Source organism: Rhagoletis zephyria, unplaced genomic scaffold (genome assembly GCF_001687245.7).
Source record: "Rhagoletis zephyria isolate East Lansing unplaced genomic scaffold, Rhagoletis_zephyria_1.1 Rzeph_scaffold_01243, whole genome shotgun sequence".
In the NCBI taxonomy this organism is placed as follows: Eukaryota; Metazoa; Arthropoda; class Insecta; order Diptera; family Tephritidae; genus Rhagoletis; species Rhagoletis zephyria.
Window position 1 is genome coordinate 120,803 of NW_016158327.1, and position 21,550 is coordinate 142,352.

Here is a 21,550-nt window from a genome sequence, read left to right on the forward strand (position 1 = left end):
TTGAGGGAGCTTTGAAATATAAAAGTTAAACAGTAGCGGGGAAAGGACACCACCCTGAGGAACCCCCTGTTTTATTTTTCGCTGCTTACTCGTTTTGTCTCTAAACATTACCGACGAATGTCGACCACTTAGATAATTTGCCGACCACCGTTTGAGCCTCTGTGGGAGAGAGGAGGCCTCTATATCTTCTAGTAGCGTGGAACGGCAGACGGTGTCAAACGCCTTTGACAAGTCCAACGCTACTAGAATCGTTCTCTCACAGGGACGGTTACGGTTAAGGCCACGAGTTATCCGAGTGTTTATGGCGTTAAGTGCTGTTGTTGTACTGTGCACTTTACGGAAACCATGCTGATGCTTCGCTGGGGTCAGGTGATTTGTGAAGTACGGGAGTAGCAAGGCCTCGAGTATCTTCGCTACCGGGGAAAGGAGTGTAATCGGACGATACGAATCTCCTTTGTTGGCAGGTTTCCCCGGTTTGAGCAGTGGGACCACTCTCCCCATCTTCCAGATGTCTGGGATGATGAGAGTGGCCATTGACAGATTGAGGACCTCCGTTAGGTACGCTACCCCCGCAGGACCCAAATTTTTCAGCATCAGCATGCACATTCCGTCGGGACCCATGGCTTTGGAGGCTTTCGCCTTCCCGATGGCCACCTGAACTTCACCGCAAGTGAAAGCAAGGGGGGCACAAGTTGTTGGCAGTTTGTGCAGCCTTCTGGTCACTCGACGCTTGGCTTTGTCCACCGGAGGATGCAGTATGAACTGCCGGCTAAAAAAGCTCGCGCAACGCTCCGGGTCAGACGAAGCATGGTCGCCGAAGGAAATTTCGACTCTGTCGTCGTGCTTCGTCGGATTAGACAATGACCTCACGGTTGACCAAAGCTTGCTCACACCAGAGGTGAAGTTACAAGTCTTCAGATGCTCCTCCCACTTCTTCCGCTTATGTACGTTTACAAGTTCCCGAATCCCCGCGTTGAGATCCCTGATACGGGGATCTCCGGGATCGGCCTGACGAAGGCTATCACGCTCATTGGCTAAAACAGCCGCTTCGGCAGGGAAGTTTGGACGTGGATCCGATATACACCCTGCCGGTATGAAGCGAGCTGCAGCAGCAGTGATAGCCCTGCGGAACTTACGTTCACCGAGATGGACGTCGGTTGGTGTGGGGAGCGATGTGAAGGTGTTTTCAGTAAACTCCGCGTAATCTTTCCAATCAGCTTTAGAAAAGTTGATATAGGTCCGGTGTTTGGCGGAGGCAAAGTCGGTTGGTTTATCAATCGAGATGACTATGGGTAGATGGTCTGATGCTAGAGTCAGCATAGGTCGCCACGTTATGCGATTTATCAGACCAGCGCTGACTATTGTGATGTCTGGCGAGCTACTGCAGTTACCCATAATCCTGGTGGGTGCGTCGTCGTTCATTGTGCAGAATGTCGAATCGTCTATCTGCTCAGACAGATGTATTCCCCTACGATCATTTGACAGGCTTGAGTGCCAGAGATCGTGGTGCGCGTTAAAGTCACCAACTACCATACGGTTTTCACCTCTGAGTAGCGCAGCGTAACACGAGCCCTCGAAGTTCCCCGTCCAATCTCTAGTGGTACGCAGACCTGAGCATGCCCTAAAGTGGCACCAGCCAAGGCAGGTGTTGCACTTGACTGATGTCACATTACGGAATATCCTGGTCTGACATACCGTGCAGATTGTAGGGGGAACCAGAGTTGTTGGCGGCGGCGCGTGGGTGGTGGTGCGGTTGTGTGTGTTATGCGGTCTGTAATGGCTATGGTACGGTCTGTGGTGTTATTTTGTTGTTGTGTTGTGGTGACTGTGTGTGGCTGCTGTGTGAGTGTGTGGAGCTGCACGGGCGGACTATGGTTAGCCGTGGAGGCTGCTCTATTTGAGCAACAGGGGGCCACGTACGACGTGGTCCACTGTCTGTGTGTCCGTAGTCCCGAGCAGACCCTGAGGTGACTCCACCCCTCACAGGTATTACACTTGACTGAGGTGGAGTTGTGGTGTAATCGTCTTCGGCATACAGAGCAGGTGTATGTTTCTGGCCCAGGGTTTGACTCGATGCCAGCCCTGAGTAGGAGAATGCGTAGTGAATTTATTGCCCTATGGACGGACAACTTCTAAGATACTTCGCCGACCTAAACGGGGTTAGATCGCCGAAACAACAGCCCTTGGTCGGGTGAAACCCGAGTCATTCCGGTACGTAGAACCGGCTGTCGTGGGAATGCTCTGCAAAAGGTATTCAGCTCCGCTTCTTCGGCAATACAGAAAGGAGAATTCTACTTTGTAAGGGTTATGATCCCTAAGCGCGGCCAAAGGCCGCCTACGCAGAAAGAAGTTCTGGGCAAAAGAAACTATGATATCAACCACACTTGTCATTTGCTTGTAAATGCTTTTATTTTTTTTATCACTGAATTCTTAAACCTAAAAAGTAGATCATAATAAAATATGTATATCCAATTAAAGGTAAGAGCTTACACTTTCTAAATAAAATATGTCTTTAGCATTGATTATGGACTTTTTTCTAAAAAAGTTTATTTTATGAAAAAATTATAACAATTTATTTGTTGTTCAATATTTTTGGCTTAAATATATAAGCAAGCGAACACATTTTATATATCAACTTAAAGATAGATTAATTGGCTTTATTTTGATATTATTACTTTTTTAATCGGTTACGTAGTTAAGAAAATATTAATATTTTAAAATATCACAAAAATTTTCTTTAACCTTTTATATCTTCTGTACTTTTTAATTGCGGCAAATAATATTAATATAGCTGAAATCAGCGTAAGAAGTACTATCGGTCTGCATTTTTAGTTTTCCCATAGCTGAGATAGGAAAACTAAATATACAGACCGATAGTGCTTTGTACGTTGATTTTAACTATATAAATATTATTTGCCGCAATCAAAAAGTAAAGAAGATATAAAAGGTTAAAGAAAATTTTTGCGATATTTTAAAATATTAATATTTTCTAAACTACGCAACCGATTATAAAAGTAATAATACCAAAATAAAGACAATTAATCTATCTTTAAGTTGATATATAAAATGTGTTTGCTTGCTTATCTATTTAAGCCAAAAATTAAAAAAAAAAACAGATAAAATGTTATAAGTTTTTCATAAAATAACTATTTTTAGAAAAAAGTGCATAATCAATGCTAAAGACATATATATTATTTAGAAAGTGCAAGTTCTTACCTTTTTTATTATGATCTACTTTTGAGGTTTAAGAATTCAGTGATAAAAAAAATTAAAAGCTTTTACAAGCAAGTTACAAGTGTGGGTGATATAGTTTCTTTTGCCCAGAACGTCTTTCTGCGTAGGCGGCCTTCGGCCGCGCTTAGGGATCGTAACCCTTACAAAGTAGAATTCTCCTTTCTGTATTGCCGAATAAGCGGAGCTGAACACCTTTCTGTGTAGGCGGCCTTCGGCCGCACTTAGGGATTATAACCCTTACCAAATAGAATTCTCCTTTTGGTGTGCACCAACTGGTGCTACCGCCCCAGTGATGTAGCCTTGGGAAAGGATGAGGTAACTAAAATTCCCTTTCAGTGTGGTAAACCTGGGGCTGCCGCCCCAGTGATGTCTATTATGGTTACTAGGTGTTTTATAAAAATGTCTTGTATATAAAAATGTCTTGTGCAAATGAATATTTAACATTTTTCAAGCGAAAAACCGCAAATGAAAATTGTGAATTTTGGCCATTTTCCTAGGAAACCATAGGGGACCTAGGTTGTCGGGGGTTGCATTTTTGTCAATGGCGGTTCATTCCCTCTCCAAAAAGGCGGGTTAGAGGTGCCACGTCCACTTATCTTTCGGCCACCGCCCCTTTAACGAACGGCCATAATGGAAAGCCAACCCGTTGAATTAACTACAATATGCATGTGCACATACATGCATTTATATTTTTTATTATCACTGAATTCTGAAAACTCAAAAACAAATCATGATATAATATGTATATCAAATTAAAGGTAAAAACTTGCACTTTCTAAATAATATAAATTTTTTTAGTATTGATTATAGACAAAAGAGGTTATTTTATGAAAAAATTATGACATTTTTTTGTTTTATAATATTTTTGGCTGAAATATATAAAAAAGCATACACATTTTATACATCAGCTTGAAGATAAATTGTCTTTATTTTGATATAATTACCTTTTGAATCGGCTACGCAGTTTAGAAAATATTAATATTTTAAAATATCAAAATTTTTTTGTTTTACCTTTTATATCTACTTTACTTTTTAATTGCGGCAAATAATATTTATATAGTTAAAAACCGCGTAAAAAGTACTAGGAATCTGCATTTTTAGTATTTCTATAGCTGAACGGTTGGTTATCTTGATGTATGCCAAAAATTGAATGACATCAGTTTTTAAAATTCATGAAAAAGTTTTCGAGAAAGATTGATTTAAAAAAAAGCCTGGGTGGGCTTTAGTAGTCAGCCGCACCTTGTGTTTCAAGAAAACCAGGTGGAATTAACAAATGAAACTTGGTCAGGATGTTAAGGGAGGTATCCTCTAAAACATGTATAACTAAAAAATATAAATAATATCATTGTTTATAAGTTATTTGTTGTTAAAATTTCTTAAGTCGTTCCACTTGGTTTCCTTAACAAAAAAGCATTTGTGCATACTTTTATATATATAAATGCACATAACACTGTACTTAATACTTTACACAATTTTCTTTTATTTTATCTTGTATATAAATCACTTTAATTAAACTTTTATCGACTTGTAAATTACATTGAATTTCAGGCATATTTACAATAACACATGTGTTCAGCTCCTTTTCTTGCAAACTGACACATAACATGTGTTGCCATATTGTACAAAACAATACATACAAAGAAGGCAATGATTAAAAAGGAATACAGGGGAAATCAATACAAAAGAAAATGTTCAGCTCCTTTTCTTCGCAAAACAGAAAGGAGAATTCTATTGCCTGAGGGTTATAATCCCTAAGTGCGGCCGAAGGCCGCCTACGCAGAAAGGTGTTCTCTGCAAAAGGTGTTCAGCTCCTTTTCTTCGCAAAACAGAAAGGAGAATTCTACTGCCTGAGGGTTATAATCCCTAAGTGCGGCCGAAGGCCGCCTACGCAGAAAGGTGTTCTCTGCAAAATGTGTTCAGCCCCCCCTTCTTCGGCAACACAGAAATAATAATTCTACTAAGTAAAAATTCCGAATTAAAAATCCGCTTTTATTATTCAGAATTCCAGTCTGGTAGCACTAAGTTGTATGTTATTTTGCTATCTTATTCATCGTTTATATGAAAACTTTATCAATAAATTATATAAGAACTATAGGGTTGCTAGAAAAAAGGGGGGTAGTTTTGAAATCAGGGGGTCCTATTCTACCCCCCTCATCACCCCTTTTTCTAGAATTTGCCGTCCGTCTACTAAAATTTTACCAAATGCCTAATTCGACCTTTGACCTTTAATAATTGTTGTAGTTTCCCGAAAAAAATTTAACACTACGCTCACATCAATGATCTCTATCGATCCCAATATGAATTTTTTCAATTTGAGAATTGTAGGTATTCTGCATTTGTTCCAATCGCTTTCATAAATATTCCTAAACTAAATATCAGCATAATCATTTCAATATTTTCATCACGCAAGTATACTTTTCGCGTATTATATAAGCTGCAATTTTGAAGTATCAGCGCAGGATTTTCCTTCAGTTGCAGTTTACCAAAAAATTAGGTTTCACATTTCGCAATGAAAATACTCACAAAATTTAGACAAAATTGGCAAAAGATTGCTTTCAGATTTAGTAACGGCCCTTATCACGAACATTTTTCTGGTAATATCTGCTCTTGTAAGAGTTTAAAAGACAATTGGCTAGAAATCGGAAACAATCGATAGCACTATCGATGGTTTCAGGCTATCGTATTGATAAGTCGATGTTCAGACACGGAAACTTGTTTTGCGGCAACTCGAACCTTTTGAGTGAGAAAGATGAGGAAAGGGGACGGGTATTGTGTAATTCAAGTTATCTGCAAAAAACGGCTGACCATATCGAAAATAAACTATCGATTGTACGCTCGCAAACATATGTAGATACAGCATAGAAAATTTTACTTCATTGTTAGCTGTGGTGTAAAATATAGAAGAAGTCAGTGAATTTAAAGCAACAATTTATAAACATCAGTGAATTCCATTTGTATATAAAAATAAGCAAAAAAAAAACTTTTTAACGCTATGTGGATAGAGAAAAAAAAATTTGAGGCCAGTGCGCTTAGGCACTGTTCATGTAAATGACATATATGAGCGAGTGAACATACTGTAAGGCAAATGCGCCCATGTATGTACAAGAAAGAGATCAAGATCAAGATAATCATAGGTCAGGCTTCTTGCAGGTTTGGTGGTTCACAACTGAAAACAACAGTTAGGTACAAAAGAGTTGCAACACCAAAACATGAACGAAAGACACAAGATCACGTAAGAACAAGAGAGTGAAGAAAGTCGATTTTTTTAGCGGGTTCTACGCCATCTTGTTTCACTGGAAAACGAGCGAAAAGTAAACAAAGCAAAGAAAACAACGAAAACCATAATTAGACAAAATTATTGTCAGCCACTTTAAACGCACAATTTAGGTAAAATGATGCAACAAAATGCTTTAAAATGTGTTGTCATGTTGAATTAACTCTTCTTTACTTGAATAAAAGTGTAAAATAGTGGTGCTTCCCTGCAAAAATCGCGACTACTCCATGCACGTGTGTAAAGAGTACTCCCTGAAGACCAAGGAGTACTCCAAAATTAACCACAATTCATATAAAAAATATGGTCCAATTAACATTGCGATGTCCTAGGGCAGGACCATATACTCCATCCCTGCATTACATCAGAGTAGCACAAAACTACTCCAACATATTAACAATGGCATTGTTGTTATATTTTTTCGTTTGTACACGCTTTTGTTCTTCACTTCTCAAATGCTTTTTCGAAATTAATAAAAACCAAGACAAAAATTAAAAATTACATGTTGCCTCCTACAGTATTCGAACCCGAACATGCTGGGAGCTAAGAACTAACAGCGAGCATCTCTACACGTTGAGCTACTACCAGACATGCAAATGTGCTTTCAAATGCTCAACTTCAATCACGTTTCGTTAAAACACGAGCAGTGATCGGATAACAAACAATAAGCTGGCGCAAAGGCACGAGTTGGTCCGCTACAGCATGACAGAGGAACACTTTCGTAAGTACTCCAATTTACCACAAATAGACTACATGGTCCAACGATTTTTGCCCGGCAGTCCAGTGGAACAAAAACATTGAACTACAGTGGCACAAACTACGTTATACCCGGAACGTTAAAACAAATAAATTACGTTTAAATCCAAATAAGTAAAATTAATTCAGCTCAAGTCTCATTTTATCTGCTCTCCATTATTTAAATTTCGCTTCCCAGTAATATCAGAGTAATTTTTTTTTTGTTAATTGATCTCAACTCAAAGTTTTCCCCACAAATGGAAAAGAAACCTCCCACTGATTCGGACTCAAGCCTTCAAGACTTAATTTTTGCAAGCAACAAACTTAAGTCCTTTTATTCGAAATGGTCTAGTACCCTTATAAGCGAGCACACCCAAACGCTCTTAAATGTCAAATTACAGCAACTGGACAAGCTATGGGACGCCCTCATAACCTCATATAGAGCAGTATACCGCTCTGAGTACTTCGCGGAATCTAGCGGATCCGTTGAGCAGATATATAGTAGCTGCTCAGAAAGTTATGAGAACTGTTAGACGCAAATTTTTGACGGCTTACAGCTTCTCGGGGCAAATTCCCCGTCCCAAATAAACACCATTTACACCACAAGTTCCACCCCAGCTTCGAACTCCCAAGAAGTATTCCTCAAGGTACCATCGTGCGACACAGAAATTTGCCACGGCGGATAAGAAGACTGGCCGGCGTTCAAAGAGTTTTCATTTCATTTATCTTTCCCCCTCACTGATGATAATTTTGAACTAGCCTGTGATGCCTTAAAGTCGCGGTACGAAAACCGTGGGATATTGGTGGACAACCAATTAAAATCTCTATTTAATACCCCCCCTATATATACCAGAAAATGGTGAGCAAATCTCGAAAATTCAATCCACCATAAACAATTGCCTGTCAACCCTCTCAGCACAAGGAATCCCACACAGCAATTGGGACCCAATCCTTATATATTTAGGCTCTTCAAAACTGCCCAGTGACTCTCTATCTCTATGGGAGCAATCACTCAGCTCACAGAAAGAGTTACCACTGTGGGCAGATATAAGGTTTGTTCGTCGAGCAAAAAATTTGTACGAATTTGTACGAATTATCACGATTTTTGCCCAAATCGCGTTCGTGCAGACCAAAAAATTATCCAACACTCAAAAATTGTGAGAGCAAAGTGACAGTTCTCTTGGAGAGAAGTTGCAAATTCTTGCTGGAAAAAATTTTGCCAGCAAGAATTTGCAAACACGAAAAACATGTGGTTGTGGCGCATGGTTGCATTTTTGTCTACAATAATTTGAATAAATTAGTTCGTTAAATTTAAAAATTTATAAACACGAGCGATTTTTTTATGAAAAAAGGAAGTAAATAATTGTTGATATAATTAATTTAGTTAATTCCAATGATTTGAACTTAATTCGGCTGAAAAAAATGGTATTCGCAATCGGAATGCAATTGCAACCAGAGTCGATTTAAGAAACCCGACAGCTAGTACGATGAAGAAATTGAAATGTATGTTAAAGAAAGTCAGAACAACAAGAAATATACATGTATATCCTGTTTTTGGCCATCCGAAAGAATTTTAAAAATTCTATAAAAATTTTTTATGTTTGAAATGCAACCGTGGACGCCAGCTGGCAGCGAAACTTGCAAATTCCTGCAAATTTGCGTTCGTGCAGAAATTTGCAAGTTTCTCAACATGAGAGAGAATTTGAGAGAATTTTTTCTTACTCTCTGATATTTTGAGTGTTGGATAATTCTTGCTGGATTTTCGACGAACAAACCTATAAATAACTTTCTCACAAGCCGGTATGAAGTAGTAGAAAGACTTAACACATATCGGCCAGGCAAACTAAAGCCTCTGCACCCTAATTCCACCCCAAGAACGGGAAATCACAACTCCACATTTATAAATAAAAATAGAACCCAAAATTTCCATGTCGATCTGCACCAGCCGACCTCATGCAAACTCTGCAAGTCAAGGCACCCCATGAAGACATGTGTGAAATTCTTGTGTCGATATTCTTGAGCGGTTCTCGTCATTTTCCAGAGCGATTCGAGTCATTGCATTTATTTATCGATTCGTCCGCAAGTTTCAACTTTCTCACAACTTTCCGCAACTTTCTCACAAGCCGGTATGAAGTAGTAGAAAGACTTAACACATATCGGCCAGGCAAACTAAAGCCTCTCCACCCTAATTCCACCCCAAGAACGGGGAATCACAACTCCACATTTATAAATAAAAATAGAACGCAAAATTTCCATGTCGATCTGCACCAGCCAACCTCATGCAAACTCTGCAACTCAAGGCACCCCATGAAGACATGTGTGAAATTTAAAGCACTATCCGTATCTGACCGTCTAAGATTCGTCAGAGAGAACAATTACTGTAAAAATTGCCTTTCATACTCCCATTTAAAGAGTGATTGTACAAGTGACTTTACTTGTGTATACTGTCATCGAAAACATCACCCTCTTTTACACTTCCCGCAAAACACCCAGACCCCCAACCCAATAAAAATAAAGGCCCAAGCTATTATATTACCCAAGTTACCCTCCCACTTTAAATATCTCTAATATTAAGACTCGCCGATCCCAGGTAACGGGACCCCATGATGAATCGTTGAACTCCCTGCTGAAGAAGTTTCGAGAACAGGAGGAAGTAGCAATCACTCAACCCCGTCCAAGTGAAGAGGAGTCCTGTGAGGACCTGTATCGATGCACGACGATCCGGCAGGCAGACGGGTGATATATGGTGAAACTACCCATCAAACCAGAATTCCCAGACACCATAGCTCTAGGTCAATCTCGAATAGCAGCGCTGCAGCAGTACATCAGCATCGAAAGAACCTTAGAGAAAAACCCGACCTTCGCAAAAAGTATTCAGAAGTTATGGAAGAATACATCACCATGGACCACATGGAGCCCACCTTATCCCAAGAAGTCATTAAAGACGGTAAATACTTTTCCTTTCTTTTACCGCACCAACAAACAAAATAACAAAAGTACGCGTTGTCTTTAATGCGTTTGTAATATCCTCGTTCACAAGGAAGATCAAGACTTCCAAAGAATCGTCTATCGTCGGTCTCCAAATAGGACCTTTGGCGTCAATTGCGCTCCCTATCTTGATTGTCAAGACGAATTCCCGCTCGCCAACAATATCCTCTTGCGTGAAACATACGTGCACGATATCCTCTCAGACGGACACAATATCCCAGTGGCAAAAGTAGTAATGCATTATATGCATGATAAATAGTGTAATGTAATTCTTAAGAGTTCTAGATTCAATTCCTGCTTAATATGTAACCAGCATTCTATTGTATCCAAAAAGTCTCTAAGAATTCGTACTGAATCACATTCTTTCCTGCATTACTGGTAATGCGAAAATGAATGCCTCACTTTTCTAGGACAACACCGTGGGGAAAAAAAATGCATTTTCGAATGGCTGTTTTACTGATTATTTTTTCTATTACTATACATTACATTTTCCCACTGGGATATAGTCCACTATAAGCTCATTAACCCATGTTAAAAACGCCCTAAAATCTGCAGGCTTTCCACTACGAAAAATTACCGCAAATCACCCAAAAATCCTGGAATAAGTCCCATATTCCGGGGTCCTTGATGTTGATTCTCTCCAGTTTAAGGACACTAGCTCTACTAAAACGCTGGCTTAAAGTGGAACGCACTACCGGACTCCTTCTCCTACACATACGACCCTATACCCGCTGCCAACTCAAGGACAAATCAGCAAATGTTATCGGCGGGAGCAAAACTGTTTGACCCGGCAGGTTGGCTAACTCCAATAATGATTTCCGCTAAAACGCTCTTTCAGAAATTATGGATGGAAGGAACCGAATGGGACGAGTACGTAAAAACCCGCGCTTTCTATAAATGGAACACTTTTCGCGAAAATCTTCCCTCGATTAATAGAATTAGTTATCGCTCGCTGGGTGCAATTCTCCCCTAATCAACGGGTACAAGTACATGGGTTTTCAGACGACTCCGAAAAGGCATATTGTGCTTGTGTCTATCTGGGAATGCAACATGACGAAGACTCCTTCTCGTCACATCTGCTCGCAGCAAAAAGTAAATTAGCCCCTCTGCAAACGGTGAGTTAGTCTAGAGGCGAACTCTGCGGAGCAGTGCTGCTCTCGAAATTAGTGAGTCAACTTCGCTCCCAACAAGATCTACCAGCCCACGACTTATTTCTCTGGTCCGATTCGTCCATAGTGTTGGCATGGTTAGGAAAACTACCGCACACTTGGAAAACTTATGTCGCCAATAGAATTGCGCTCATACTCGAACAGGTGAACAATGCACTTGGCGGCGTGTACCTAGAGCAGATAAATACCACCGACCTAGGCACCCGCGGATGTCATCCCCAAGATCTCACAACGCGCTCGTTATGGTGGCAAGGCCCGAAATGGCTACAAAACCTGCCCACGTTGTGGCGAAAAATACCCTCTCTACACTACACACCTCCAAAGCAACGCCGCATTGAATCACTCCATACGGTGGAGTTTATAATGACTTTTGCTAAAATTTCAAAAACAAAACTTATCAAAACAAATTCTATGGGACTGAGAAATATTCTTTTCTAACTTTTAGTCCATTTATAAAAGCCTTGCATATTAAAAAGTATTTTTATTTTATTTAGTCTCTACTTTTTAGTCTTGTCTGTATAAAATTTTGCAATAGGTATTAAAATAATTCAACTTGCGGGGAAAGAGAACAGAAGACTATGCAAGTAAAATGTTGTTTGGTCACGTTTAGTATAAACATACACATGTACATACATACATATAGCAGCAGTTAATTTCATTTAAAGAAATGGCGTGTACTTCGCTGTAGCGTATGAAAATAGTGCATATATTTAGGCGCAATATTTGACTTCTTGTGGTGGGGCGACATCTAGAGTCTTTTAATTGTATCTCCTTGATGTGATGCCAAACAACGAGGTTCATATCTAGACTATGTTGATATCTAGAATTTTCCATAAACAGCTTTGCTACATTTATAGTATAAATGGTGGTCGGACATACAACATTACAAGTTGAGAAAAGCGTTGTAAAAAGCTGTTAAGTGAAGATCACACGATTTGTACATTTGTACGGATTTGTACATTTTGGCAGTGGCAGCAGCACGTGTACTCATGTACGCTCTTAAAACGAATCCACAAGAAATTAAAATTTTTGTAGCGTTGCTAGGTCACCTTTCAGATCTATGTCTTTAACACCAAATTATTTGATTAACAAATTTTTGCGTAGAACGCTGAAACCGAATCGCAAACGCACTGCAGAGAGTTTCACGCGGTCAAACGACAACAATTGACTAAGGGCCGTTCAATATCCGATTAACACAAACCGGAGGTAAAATGTCCATAATGACGTCTAGTAACTCTGGCGAAAGCTTAAATTATTTTATTAACTTTAGTACAGTTTTAAACATTTTTTGCTAAAAAAACTTTTGTTGCACTATTTTATTTTATTCCTATGATTGTACATGTTAAATAAAAGCTTGTTTTTAAAAAATCTTTTTTAACATTATATATTTTATTTTTATTTATATAATGAAAACAGCTCTTATAAAGATTTTATTTTATTGCTTTAAATAGAAAAGTTCTTTAAATGTAAAGTGTATCTTAAACTGAAGCATTTTTATATAAGCTAAGGGCCTGTTATTCAATGTATGGCTATCACCAGTACATCATTATCGAAGATTTCGACATCATGCATATAACATGTGATCGATAAAGCAGTTTTTGTATTTAACCGGAGCTTCTACCTCCGATTTTGTGTTAATCAGACATTGATTAAGGGCAAATTTCAAATGAATATTTATACGGCAATTAAGTTTAATTGTGGTTTGCTGTTTAAATTCCATTTAGCTTTCGTAGGGTTTCAGATCAACTTTATTTAAATATGCCAATCAATTGGCAGCACTGTTTCTTGTTCCTTGAAATTGTTGTTGCATTTGCTTTTTTGTTTACATTTTGTGCTGAAGAGCTGATTGTTTTTTGGTGGGATTTAGTGGGATTAATTGAACAACCTACTAGTCAATCATGGTTGTTTGGTACAAACGCAGGGTTCCATATCTCATATTTAAATAGCCAGTATTGGCCATTTAAGTTCAGATTAAATGTATGATCTGAAAATGAACAGTGAAAGTTAATCAACAATCCCTACTTAAGTAGGCCATCTGAAATTGGTCCTAAGCCCTTTGACCACTTCGGAATGGTAATTATAGACAATTATTTTCCGTTTACCTTTACCATCCCATGGCACACGACTATGCAGCATTATCCACATCGCCTAACAGTATTCAGAAGAAACACATCGTACACAAGGCTGCCAACTTGGCTCAAACCGTGCCATTTTTTGGTTGAAAAATAATATTATTTCAATTGGTTTTTGTGAAATCCTTTGCGTGTACTTCTTTTTGTCAACTAAAATTTTCTAATTTCTATAGTGTATACAACTTACGCGTGGCTTTTGTTGTATCTCCGTATTTCCATAACTCCCTGTGTGAGGAAACCAAATAATGTATTTCTTAACAGAAGTGCATAATCTGGTGCTTATCTACTTGTTTGTGATAGCAGTGCTAACAGTGCTAATCTGGGGTTTTTGATGGTGTGTTAGCAGTATAAGAGTTTTCTTCAGCGTTGTTGTTGGTTTTGGTTTTTGGGCTACATGCAGTAATTGTCAGATAAGCATTTCTTTTGCTTGCGCTTTGGATTGAGTGCTTGCGCTCTTGTATGAGCGTCCTGGACACTCATCTCTCACTTAAAAACCGTTCTTATTTTGTATGTAAATAATATTTTATTTATTTTGATACATACAATGTCTTATCTTTTATTTATTATACTGCTGAGCTATGTTTCTCGGAGTTATGTCTCCGTATCTTTCTTGCAACATTCTCCGCGAAGTAAACAAGTACTCGTAAGTGAAGAATGTATGGTGCAAGTTATCTTCAACGTTTTCGCAGTTGTAACAGAAAGGTAAGTCCACCCTTCTCATCCAAACAAATATCTCCCAGAAAAACAAACATTTCTGAAATAAAGATACTGAAGTCCGGACAGACCATATGAGATATGAATGTGGGGTAAACAGGAATTTTTTTAAACATGTGTGTTTTTTACACATGAACACATTATTTTTGTAAACTTAGGTAGAACATTCCTGGATAGGCAATCATGAGGTATCAGTTTGATTGAACAGTTAGTTTCTGTTAAAGAAGATTTTATATGCTCAATCAGGGTAGTTGTGGAAACCAAGTCAGATTTTTTGCAAACCAATTCTGATTTTTAGTGAAGTTGTTGGATTTTCCTATTTTCGAACATACGCAAAATCAATATTCGAATCACCTGATTATGTGACAAAACTTGCAAATTTTAGGTATTGTTTAGATATGAACACGGCTAAACACTCAAAAATGAAATCGACATTTATGTATACTAGTTTTAATAATATGCAGCGTGTTTTATTTAATTTAAATTACAAAATGTATGCGAGTACGGCGAAGGTAAGAATGTACAAGCCAAGGCAAAATTTAAACCCAAGAAGTAAAAAATAGACCCGTAGAAACCGTTCTGCAGCAGCGAAGGCTGCTAACATACGAAATAAATAAAATAAAAATTTTTTAATATACAACGCTTTTATAAATGGACTAAAAATTAGAAAATATTATTTCTCAGTCCCATAAAATTTGTTTTGACAACTCTTTGAAATTTTAGCAAAAGTCGTTATAAACAATTTATGAGACTAAAAACGAAAAACGAGAAGCGCATGCAATACAAAGCATTACATTTAATTGACAATAGTCAGACAACATAACGTAGACCTAAAATTTCTACAGCGAAAGTACAAATTTGAGATCGATTTTAGCGGTCGTTATTCATATATCCACATACATATATACATATATTACTTTTCATATCATCTCAAGTCTATTACATGCGCTGCATGCTTTTTATTTTCAATCTGATAAATGGTTTATAATGACTTTTGCTAAAATTTCAAAAACAAAATTTATAAAAACAAATTCGATGGGACTGAGAAATATGCTTTTCGAATTTTTAGTCCATTTATAAAAGCGCTGTATATTAAAAAGTAATTTTATTTTATTTATTTTCTACTTTTTAGTCTTGTCTGTATAAAATTTTGCAATAGATATTAAAATAATTCAATTTGCAGTGAAAAGAGAACAGAAGATTATGCAAGCAGAATGTTTGTTCACGTTTAGTATAAACATACATAAGTACATACATACATATAGCAGCAGTTAATTTCATTTAAAGAAATGGCGTGGTGTCCATTTCCGCTGTAGCGTATGTAAATAGTACATTTATTTAGGCGCAACTTCTTCTGGCGGGCGACATCTAGAGTCTTCTAATAGTATCTCCTTGATATGATGCCTACAACGAGGTTCATATCTAGACTAGGTTGATATCTAGAATTTGCCACAAATAGCTTTGCTACACTACCGCTGGCAGCTTTAACAATTTTATAGTGGTTTTCCGTTCTGTGGCAAATTACGCTCTGTAAATAAATTTTACTATGTTTTGACCGCATTTGTATCAAGACCCCTGGACCATACATATTTTAAATTGCATTGTCATCGTGATTGGAACTATGCTGAATTTCAAGTTTCTACCATGTCGGGAAGTTAGTTTAAAATCGATTGGAAATTTCCGCGGCATGACCAAGTTAAATAAAAGCTTGTAAAAACTCTCGTCACAATATACATGAATACATATAGAGATTTAATCTGTTACCCAAAATTTGCTGTTTGGTTTTTCGAACACCAAGCGATCCAAACTAATATTTCTCCAATTGGCTTCAGTTTAATTTACATACATACAGATATTTACGCGTTTGTTTTTTCATTATCCCTTTTTTCTCAGCCGCTAGTCGCAGGTCAAACTTAATTCGGTGGCTACTCACTCGTAGATATACGTACATATAAGAATCTGCCAAATTACATACAAACATCTACGTGTATACACATATGCATAAGCTCTCGCTCTGTACATAATAAAGCATAGTTACTGTACTTGGACGCGCTAAGACACCCTGCAAAAATCGCGAATACTCCATGCATGCGTGTAAAGAGTACTCCCTAAGGACCAAAGAGTATTCCAAAATTAACCACAATTCATATAAAAAATATGGTCCAATTAACATTGCGATGTCCTAGGGCAGGACCATATACTCCATCCCTGCATTACATCAGAGTAGCACAAAACTACTCCAACATATTAACAATGGCATTGTTGTTATATTTTTTCGTTTGTACACGCTTTTGTTCTTCACTTCTCAAATGCTTTTTCGAAATTAATAAAAACCAAGACAAAAATTAAAAATTACATGTTGCCTCCTACAGTATTCGAACCCGAACATGCTGGGAGCTAAGAACTAACAGCGAGCATCTCTACACGTTCAGCTACGCCAGACATGCAAAAATGTGCTTTCAAATCTCAACTTCAATCACGTTTCGTTAAAACACGAGCAGTGATCGGATAACAAACAATAAGCTGGCGCAGAGACACGAGTTGGTCCGCTACAGCATGACGGAGGAACACTTTTGTAAGTACTTCAATTTACCACAAATAGACTACATGGTCCAACGATTTTTGCAGGGTTGTGATGTAAACAAACGCTCAGCTGACGAACCCGTTTTCGCAAACTTTTTTCTCAAAACCAGTTACAGGCTAACCTAATACTCACGCACGCCGCCAATTTACTGTCAAAAATTTCTCATGCACATACAACTTGTATGGGACCAACCGAAATTGAACGTGCGTATGAAGCTAACTCAATTTCCAATTTTTGTTCTGCGTGACATTTTGATTTGACGCTTAGCTCAATGAAATCAAATGCAAACGCACGCCAATTTCGGGTGACACAAAAAAACAAATTCGTCGGCGTGCGTACCAAAACGCAAGCCGCGAATATTAGGTTAGCCTGTTATGCCCGTATGATACTACGTTTTTTTTTTTTGTATTTCGAGTGTATTTTACGATGTATTTTGAAAGAAAGAGAAGGTCACATACAATTTCAGTACTTGTGTAAGCGAGTAAGCTATATACCAAAAAACAAACGAAAAACTAACGAAAAACAAACTAGGTTGTTAAAAACAGTCCGGCCAACTTGTATTTCGGTAAGTTTTTTTTGACAGATGGCTGTATTTCGTTAGTTTTTTTACACAGCTGTTTGCATTTTGACATACGAGAGATTTTCTAAGCATACAATGGAAATACAAGTCTTATCTATTGCAACAAATTGTTTGCTAAACGCAGCTGCCTTAATACAGCGTAGAAAAAAGAAAAAGACTAAAAAAAATTATTCTGCGCAATGGCTTTTAAAAAGAGAACTGGAAGGTAAGTTTCGAATTCCACATTATATACACATGTATATAGTTCGTTTTTGTAATTATCAAAAATACTTTTCATAGGATTTAGCCATAAACTGTTAAAGGAAATTGAGTGCGAGGATTCAATCCTTCACAAAAATATCTTAAGAATGACTCCAGCTCAGTTTGCATTCTTATTAGAAAAAGTACTCCCCTATATTAGCAAGCAGGATACAAAATTCAGGAACTGCATAAGAGCTGCGGAACGGCTGCAGCTGACATTGCGATATCTATCCACTTGGTAATTTTTAGTACCGACATACATATGTATGTACATATTTCCAAAATTAGGTGAAACCCAAAGGTCACTTCAATTGCCGTTCCGAATTCAGCAGTCAACCATTTCCAGAATTTTAAAGGAATCAATTCCCGCAATATATTTGGCGTTAAGGGAGGAGTATTTGAAATTCCCTGCAAGTGAGCAAGATTGGCGTGATATTGCAAAAGACTTTTATCAGATGTGGGGATTCCCGAACTGCATCGGCGCTTTAGATGGTAAACTAACAATTAACACTTTTAAATACACTCAACTGATGAAACGTCTCAGGAAAGCATTGCAGAATACTGCCAGTGAGGAAAGCAGGATCTACGTATTTCAATTGCAAAGGATACTATTCATTTGTATTGATGGCAATCGCTGATGCCCACTATCGTTTTATTTATGCTGATGTCGGTGTTAATGGCAGAGTGGGTGATGCTGGAATTTGGTTGAACTCGGACCTGAAATACGCTATTGAAAAAAATGAAGTACATATACCAGCCCCATGCACGCTCCCTTTCATGTCAACTCCCTCGTCTTTTGTGCTTTTAGCCGATGATGCCTTTGCTCTAAAAGACTACTTAATGAAACCTTACTCTCATCTAAGACTATCACCAAGCGAACTTAAATACAACAACATACTTTCGAGGAACAGGCGCGTTGTTGAAAATGCTTTTGGCATTCTTGCGAACCGTTTTCGAGTTTTATTTTCGCCCATCCATCGCGCTCCAGCTGCAGCCATTCAGATTGTATTATCTTGCGTATGTGTGTACAACTTTTTGAGAACAGAAAATGTGAAAAAGAAAACTACGTTTGACGCCATTTCCGAAAGTGAAATAGATGCAATAATAGATAACAACTATACATCAACCGCTTCTGAAAGAAATGCGTCAAAAAGGAGCGCTGAAGAAATAAGAAAAACTTTCGAAAACTATTTTTTTGCGGTAAATTAAAATATCGTTTCATTGTTTAAATAAACCAAAACTTTTCGTGTTGGAAATTTTCCATACTAGTAAAAGCAACAATTGGTTTATTTGGTGATTAAATAAATGAGTACAATGTCTTCAATTTATGTACATACCTAATACCTGCCTACTTAGCGGTGCACCGTGAGTAGTACAAACACTGTTACATTTTTGATTCAATTAGAGCAACCAAATATTTTAATGAAAGTAATAATAAGGTAAAAAAGTGGTAAGAATAATAAAAATACATATTCACTCGGCAAAATAATAACTCTGCCTCCTTTCGTAAAGTTTGACTATTTTCCTTTTGTTTATTGAACTTTAATAATTTACTTATAAAAGTACACCCCATTAATTAAAAATCTTTAAACTTGGCAATATGTGGTGCGTTTATAATTATGACACGGGATGTATAGTTAACTCTACAAACAAAACCATATCAATAAAACTTTTAAACTTTAAACGAAATTCAGGAAAACTCATCAAAATTTAGATTTTTTTCTTTTAAATATTAAAAAGAAAATTGCATGTCTGTGTAGATGTGTAATTTTTATGTAATAAATGGCAAATTTCAAGTGGCTTAAGATCACCGTTAATTTTGGGTATTGTTTTTTTTTAAGCTGAGGGCGCCGCAACAACCCATTTTGTTTTTGAAATACTTAAAAGGAAGTTCGAAATTGTTATGTAATTTTATGCATTTTCTTGAATTTTGTTTAAAGTTTAAAGTTTCTAGTGATATGTGTTTGATTGTAGAGTTAACTAAAATTTTATAAATAAGTTATTAAAATTCAATAACCTACGGAAAATGGTCAAAACATGACAAAAAGGGACACTCCTATTTCTGTCTATGAGTGTACATACATACATATAAATAGTCATTGCGTTACATAAGCCCATTCCGTTTCAATTGCTCACTTTGCAGATCCATCAAAATGTCATGCATTTGTTTCTTCGCTTTGAGTTGCAAGTCGGGGTTCAGTTTTCCAATTTCTTCACCCATGTATATCCCAAAACTGTTTGCCTTTTCGTCAGTGTTATTTGTTTTTGATGCAACATGAAAGGCATTTGTTAAATTTTGTGATGCTTCGATTAAAGCAGAGGCGTTTTCATCCAAATCATTATTAATTTTTGTTCTTCGTTTTCTTGTTGCATGGACCAACTTTCTAGTGCTATTGTTGTTATTGTCATCAAACCGACCACAGTTTTGCGAAGTAACCAGAGGTGGAGTTACAATCTCATCCGATATGATTTTAATTGGTGTTGCATCACTATTAGTGTCTTCTGTAGAGATGTTTTTAGTATCTTGGAGCGACTGGATACTGCTGTTACTTGTAATTGCAAGAGGGGTAATTGTAATGAACTCTGTGTTGTCTTCGATGAGTGAAAAGGATGACTCTGAGTCAAAGCCTGGATCGAAACATTCTGCAGGCTGCAGTTGCTCCCCAAGCTTACGCGATGGATTGGGACAGGGTCCAGGTTCTACAAGAGAATGAAAATATTAAGAAAATTTTACGTAGCACGCGAATCGACGCTTTGCCCGGTTTCACACAATAAAAGTCGTACCTGCAAACTCCACTTATTAAAATTATTCACTGATGGTGTATGCTCATTCACATGTTGTAGGAATTTCAAAGCTTCATAGAACTTCCAGCTGGTCTGTACGTTTTCGTCTCCGCCGGCACCGCTTCTCTTTGCCTTGTCCATCCTCTGCTTCTCTGAACTGAAATATGACTTGATGTTGCACCACTTGTGCGTAATTTCATCTTTAAATACATATATGTATTATACAAACATATAATATATCTTTTAGTTATTACATGTGAACTTGCTAAGAACTTACCGTATTGAAATGGTACATTTGCTGTGAACGTTGAGTTCATTTCATCCACCAAAGCGAGCCAAAACTGCTGCTTTTTATATTTGTGCTTATACGATGGTAGCATATGATTCCATATATATTCTGCACCGTGGAATTTGTCAATTAAATGGAATACGTAGTTGTCTTGCCACTTTAATTTCATTTTTATTGTTACAAAACAGTTTTACATCAATTTTAATTTCGTTTATTTGAATTTCGGTAATGAAACGTCAAAACTCAGCTGTTCTTCACACAGAATTTGTCTTTCTCTAACACATTGCCGAATAGTTTTTGTAATTTGACTTTCGTCAGTTTTTTTGTTTGTATTTAAAATGAAAAATACAGGAAAAAAACGTAGTATCATACGGGCATTACAAATACAACGTCGCGTTCTTATGTGATCTTGTATTTTTGGTTCATGACACCAAAAGAGAAATCGCTGATAATAAGACAGCTTTCAGACACATCAAGTCTTGCTTTCAAGTCGGCTCGTCCCAAGGTGAAGGAGGTGAGAAGAGAGGGGAGNTACCTCTGTACCGTCAATTCGTTTCCAGTTTTCTTGTCTCTTTGGATCTTTTCGTTGCTTCCCATTTAAAGAACCAAAAACTTGAATTCAATAAAAGTTGACGCGTCTGGGAGCAAATAGAAAACACAAAAGAGAAAACTTGCTTTCAAGATTTGACGTGTCTGAAAGGGGACTAAGCAACTCGTGTTTTCGTTTCTGAAAACGTGTGTGTTTGCATTGTTCAACTTTGCGTTCAACATTTGTGTTCAACTCAGTTGATATTTTTAGCCGTTCAACTTTTTTTTCGTGCAACCCTGCG

General features: G+C 37.5%; 1 protein-coding gene across 1 annotated transcript in view; it reads right to left on the reverse strand.

Moving 5' to 3' along the window:
* Nucleotides 1-5,904, reverse strand: part of LOC108363320 (ATP synthase subunit beta, mitochondrial-like) — an 83,645-nt gene extending 77,741 nt beyond the window's left edge. Inside the window, exon 1 of the mRNA XM_017616661.1 lies at nucleotides 5,758-5,904. Coding sequence (XP_017472150.1) covers nucleotides 5,758-5,821 — 64 coding nt within the window. The 5' untranslated portion in view covers nucleotides 5,822-5,904. The remainder of the gene's footprint in view (nucleotides 1-5,757) is intronic.
* Between the last annotated feature and the right edge of the window lie 15,646 nt (nucleotides 5,905-21,550).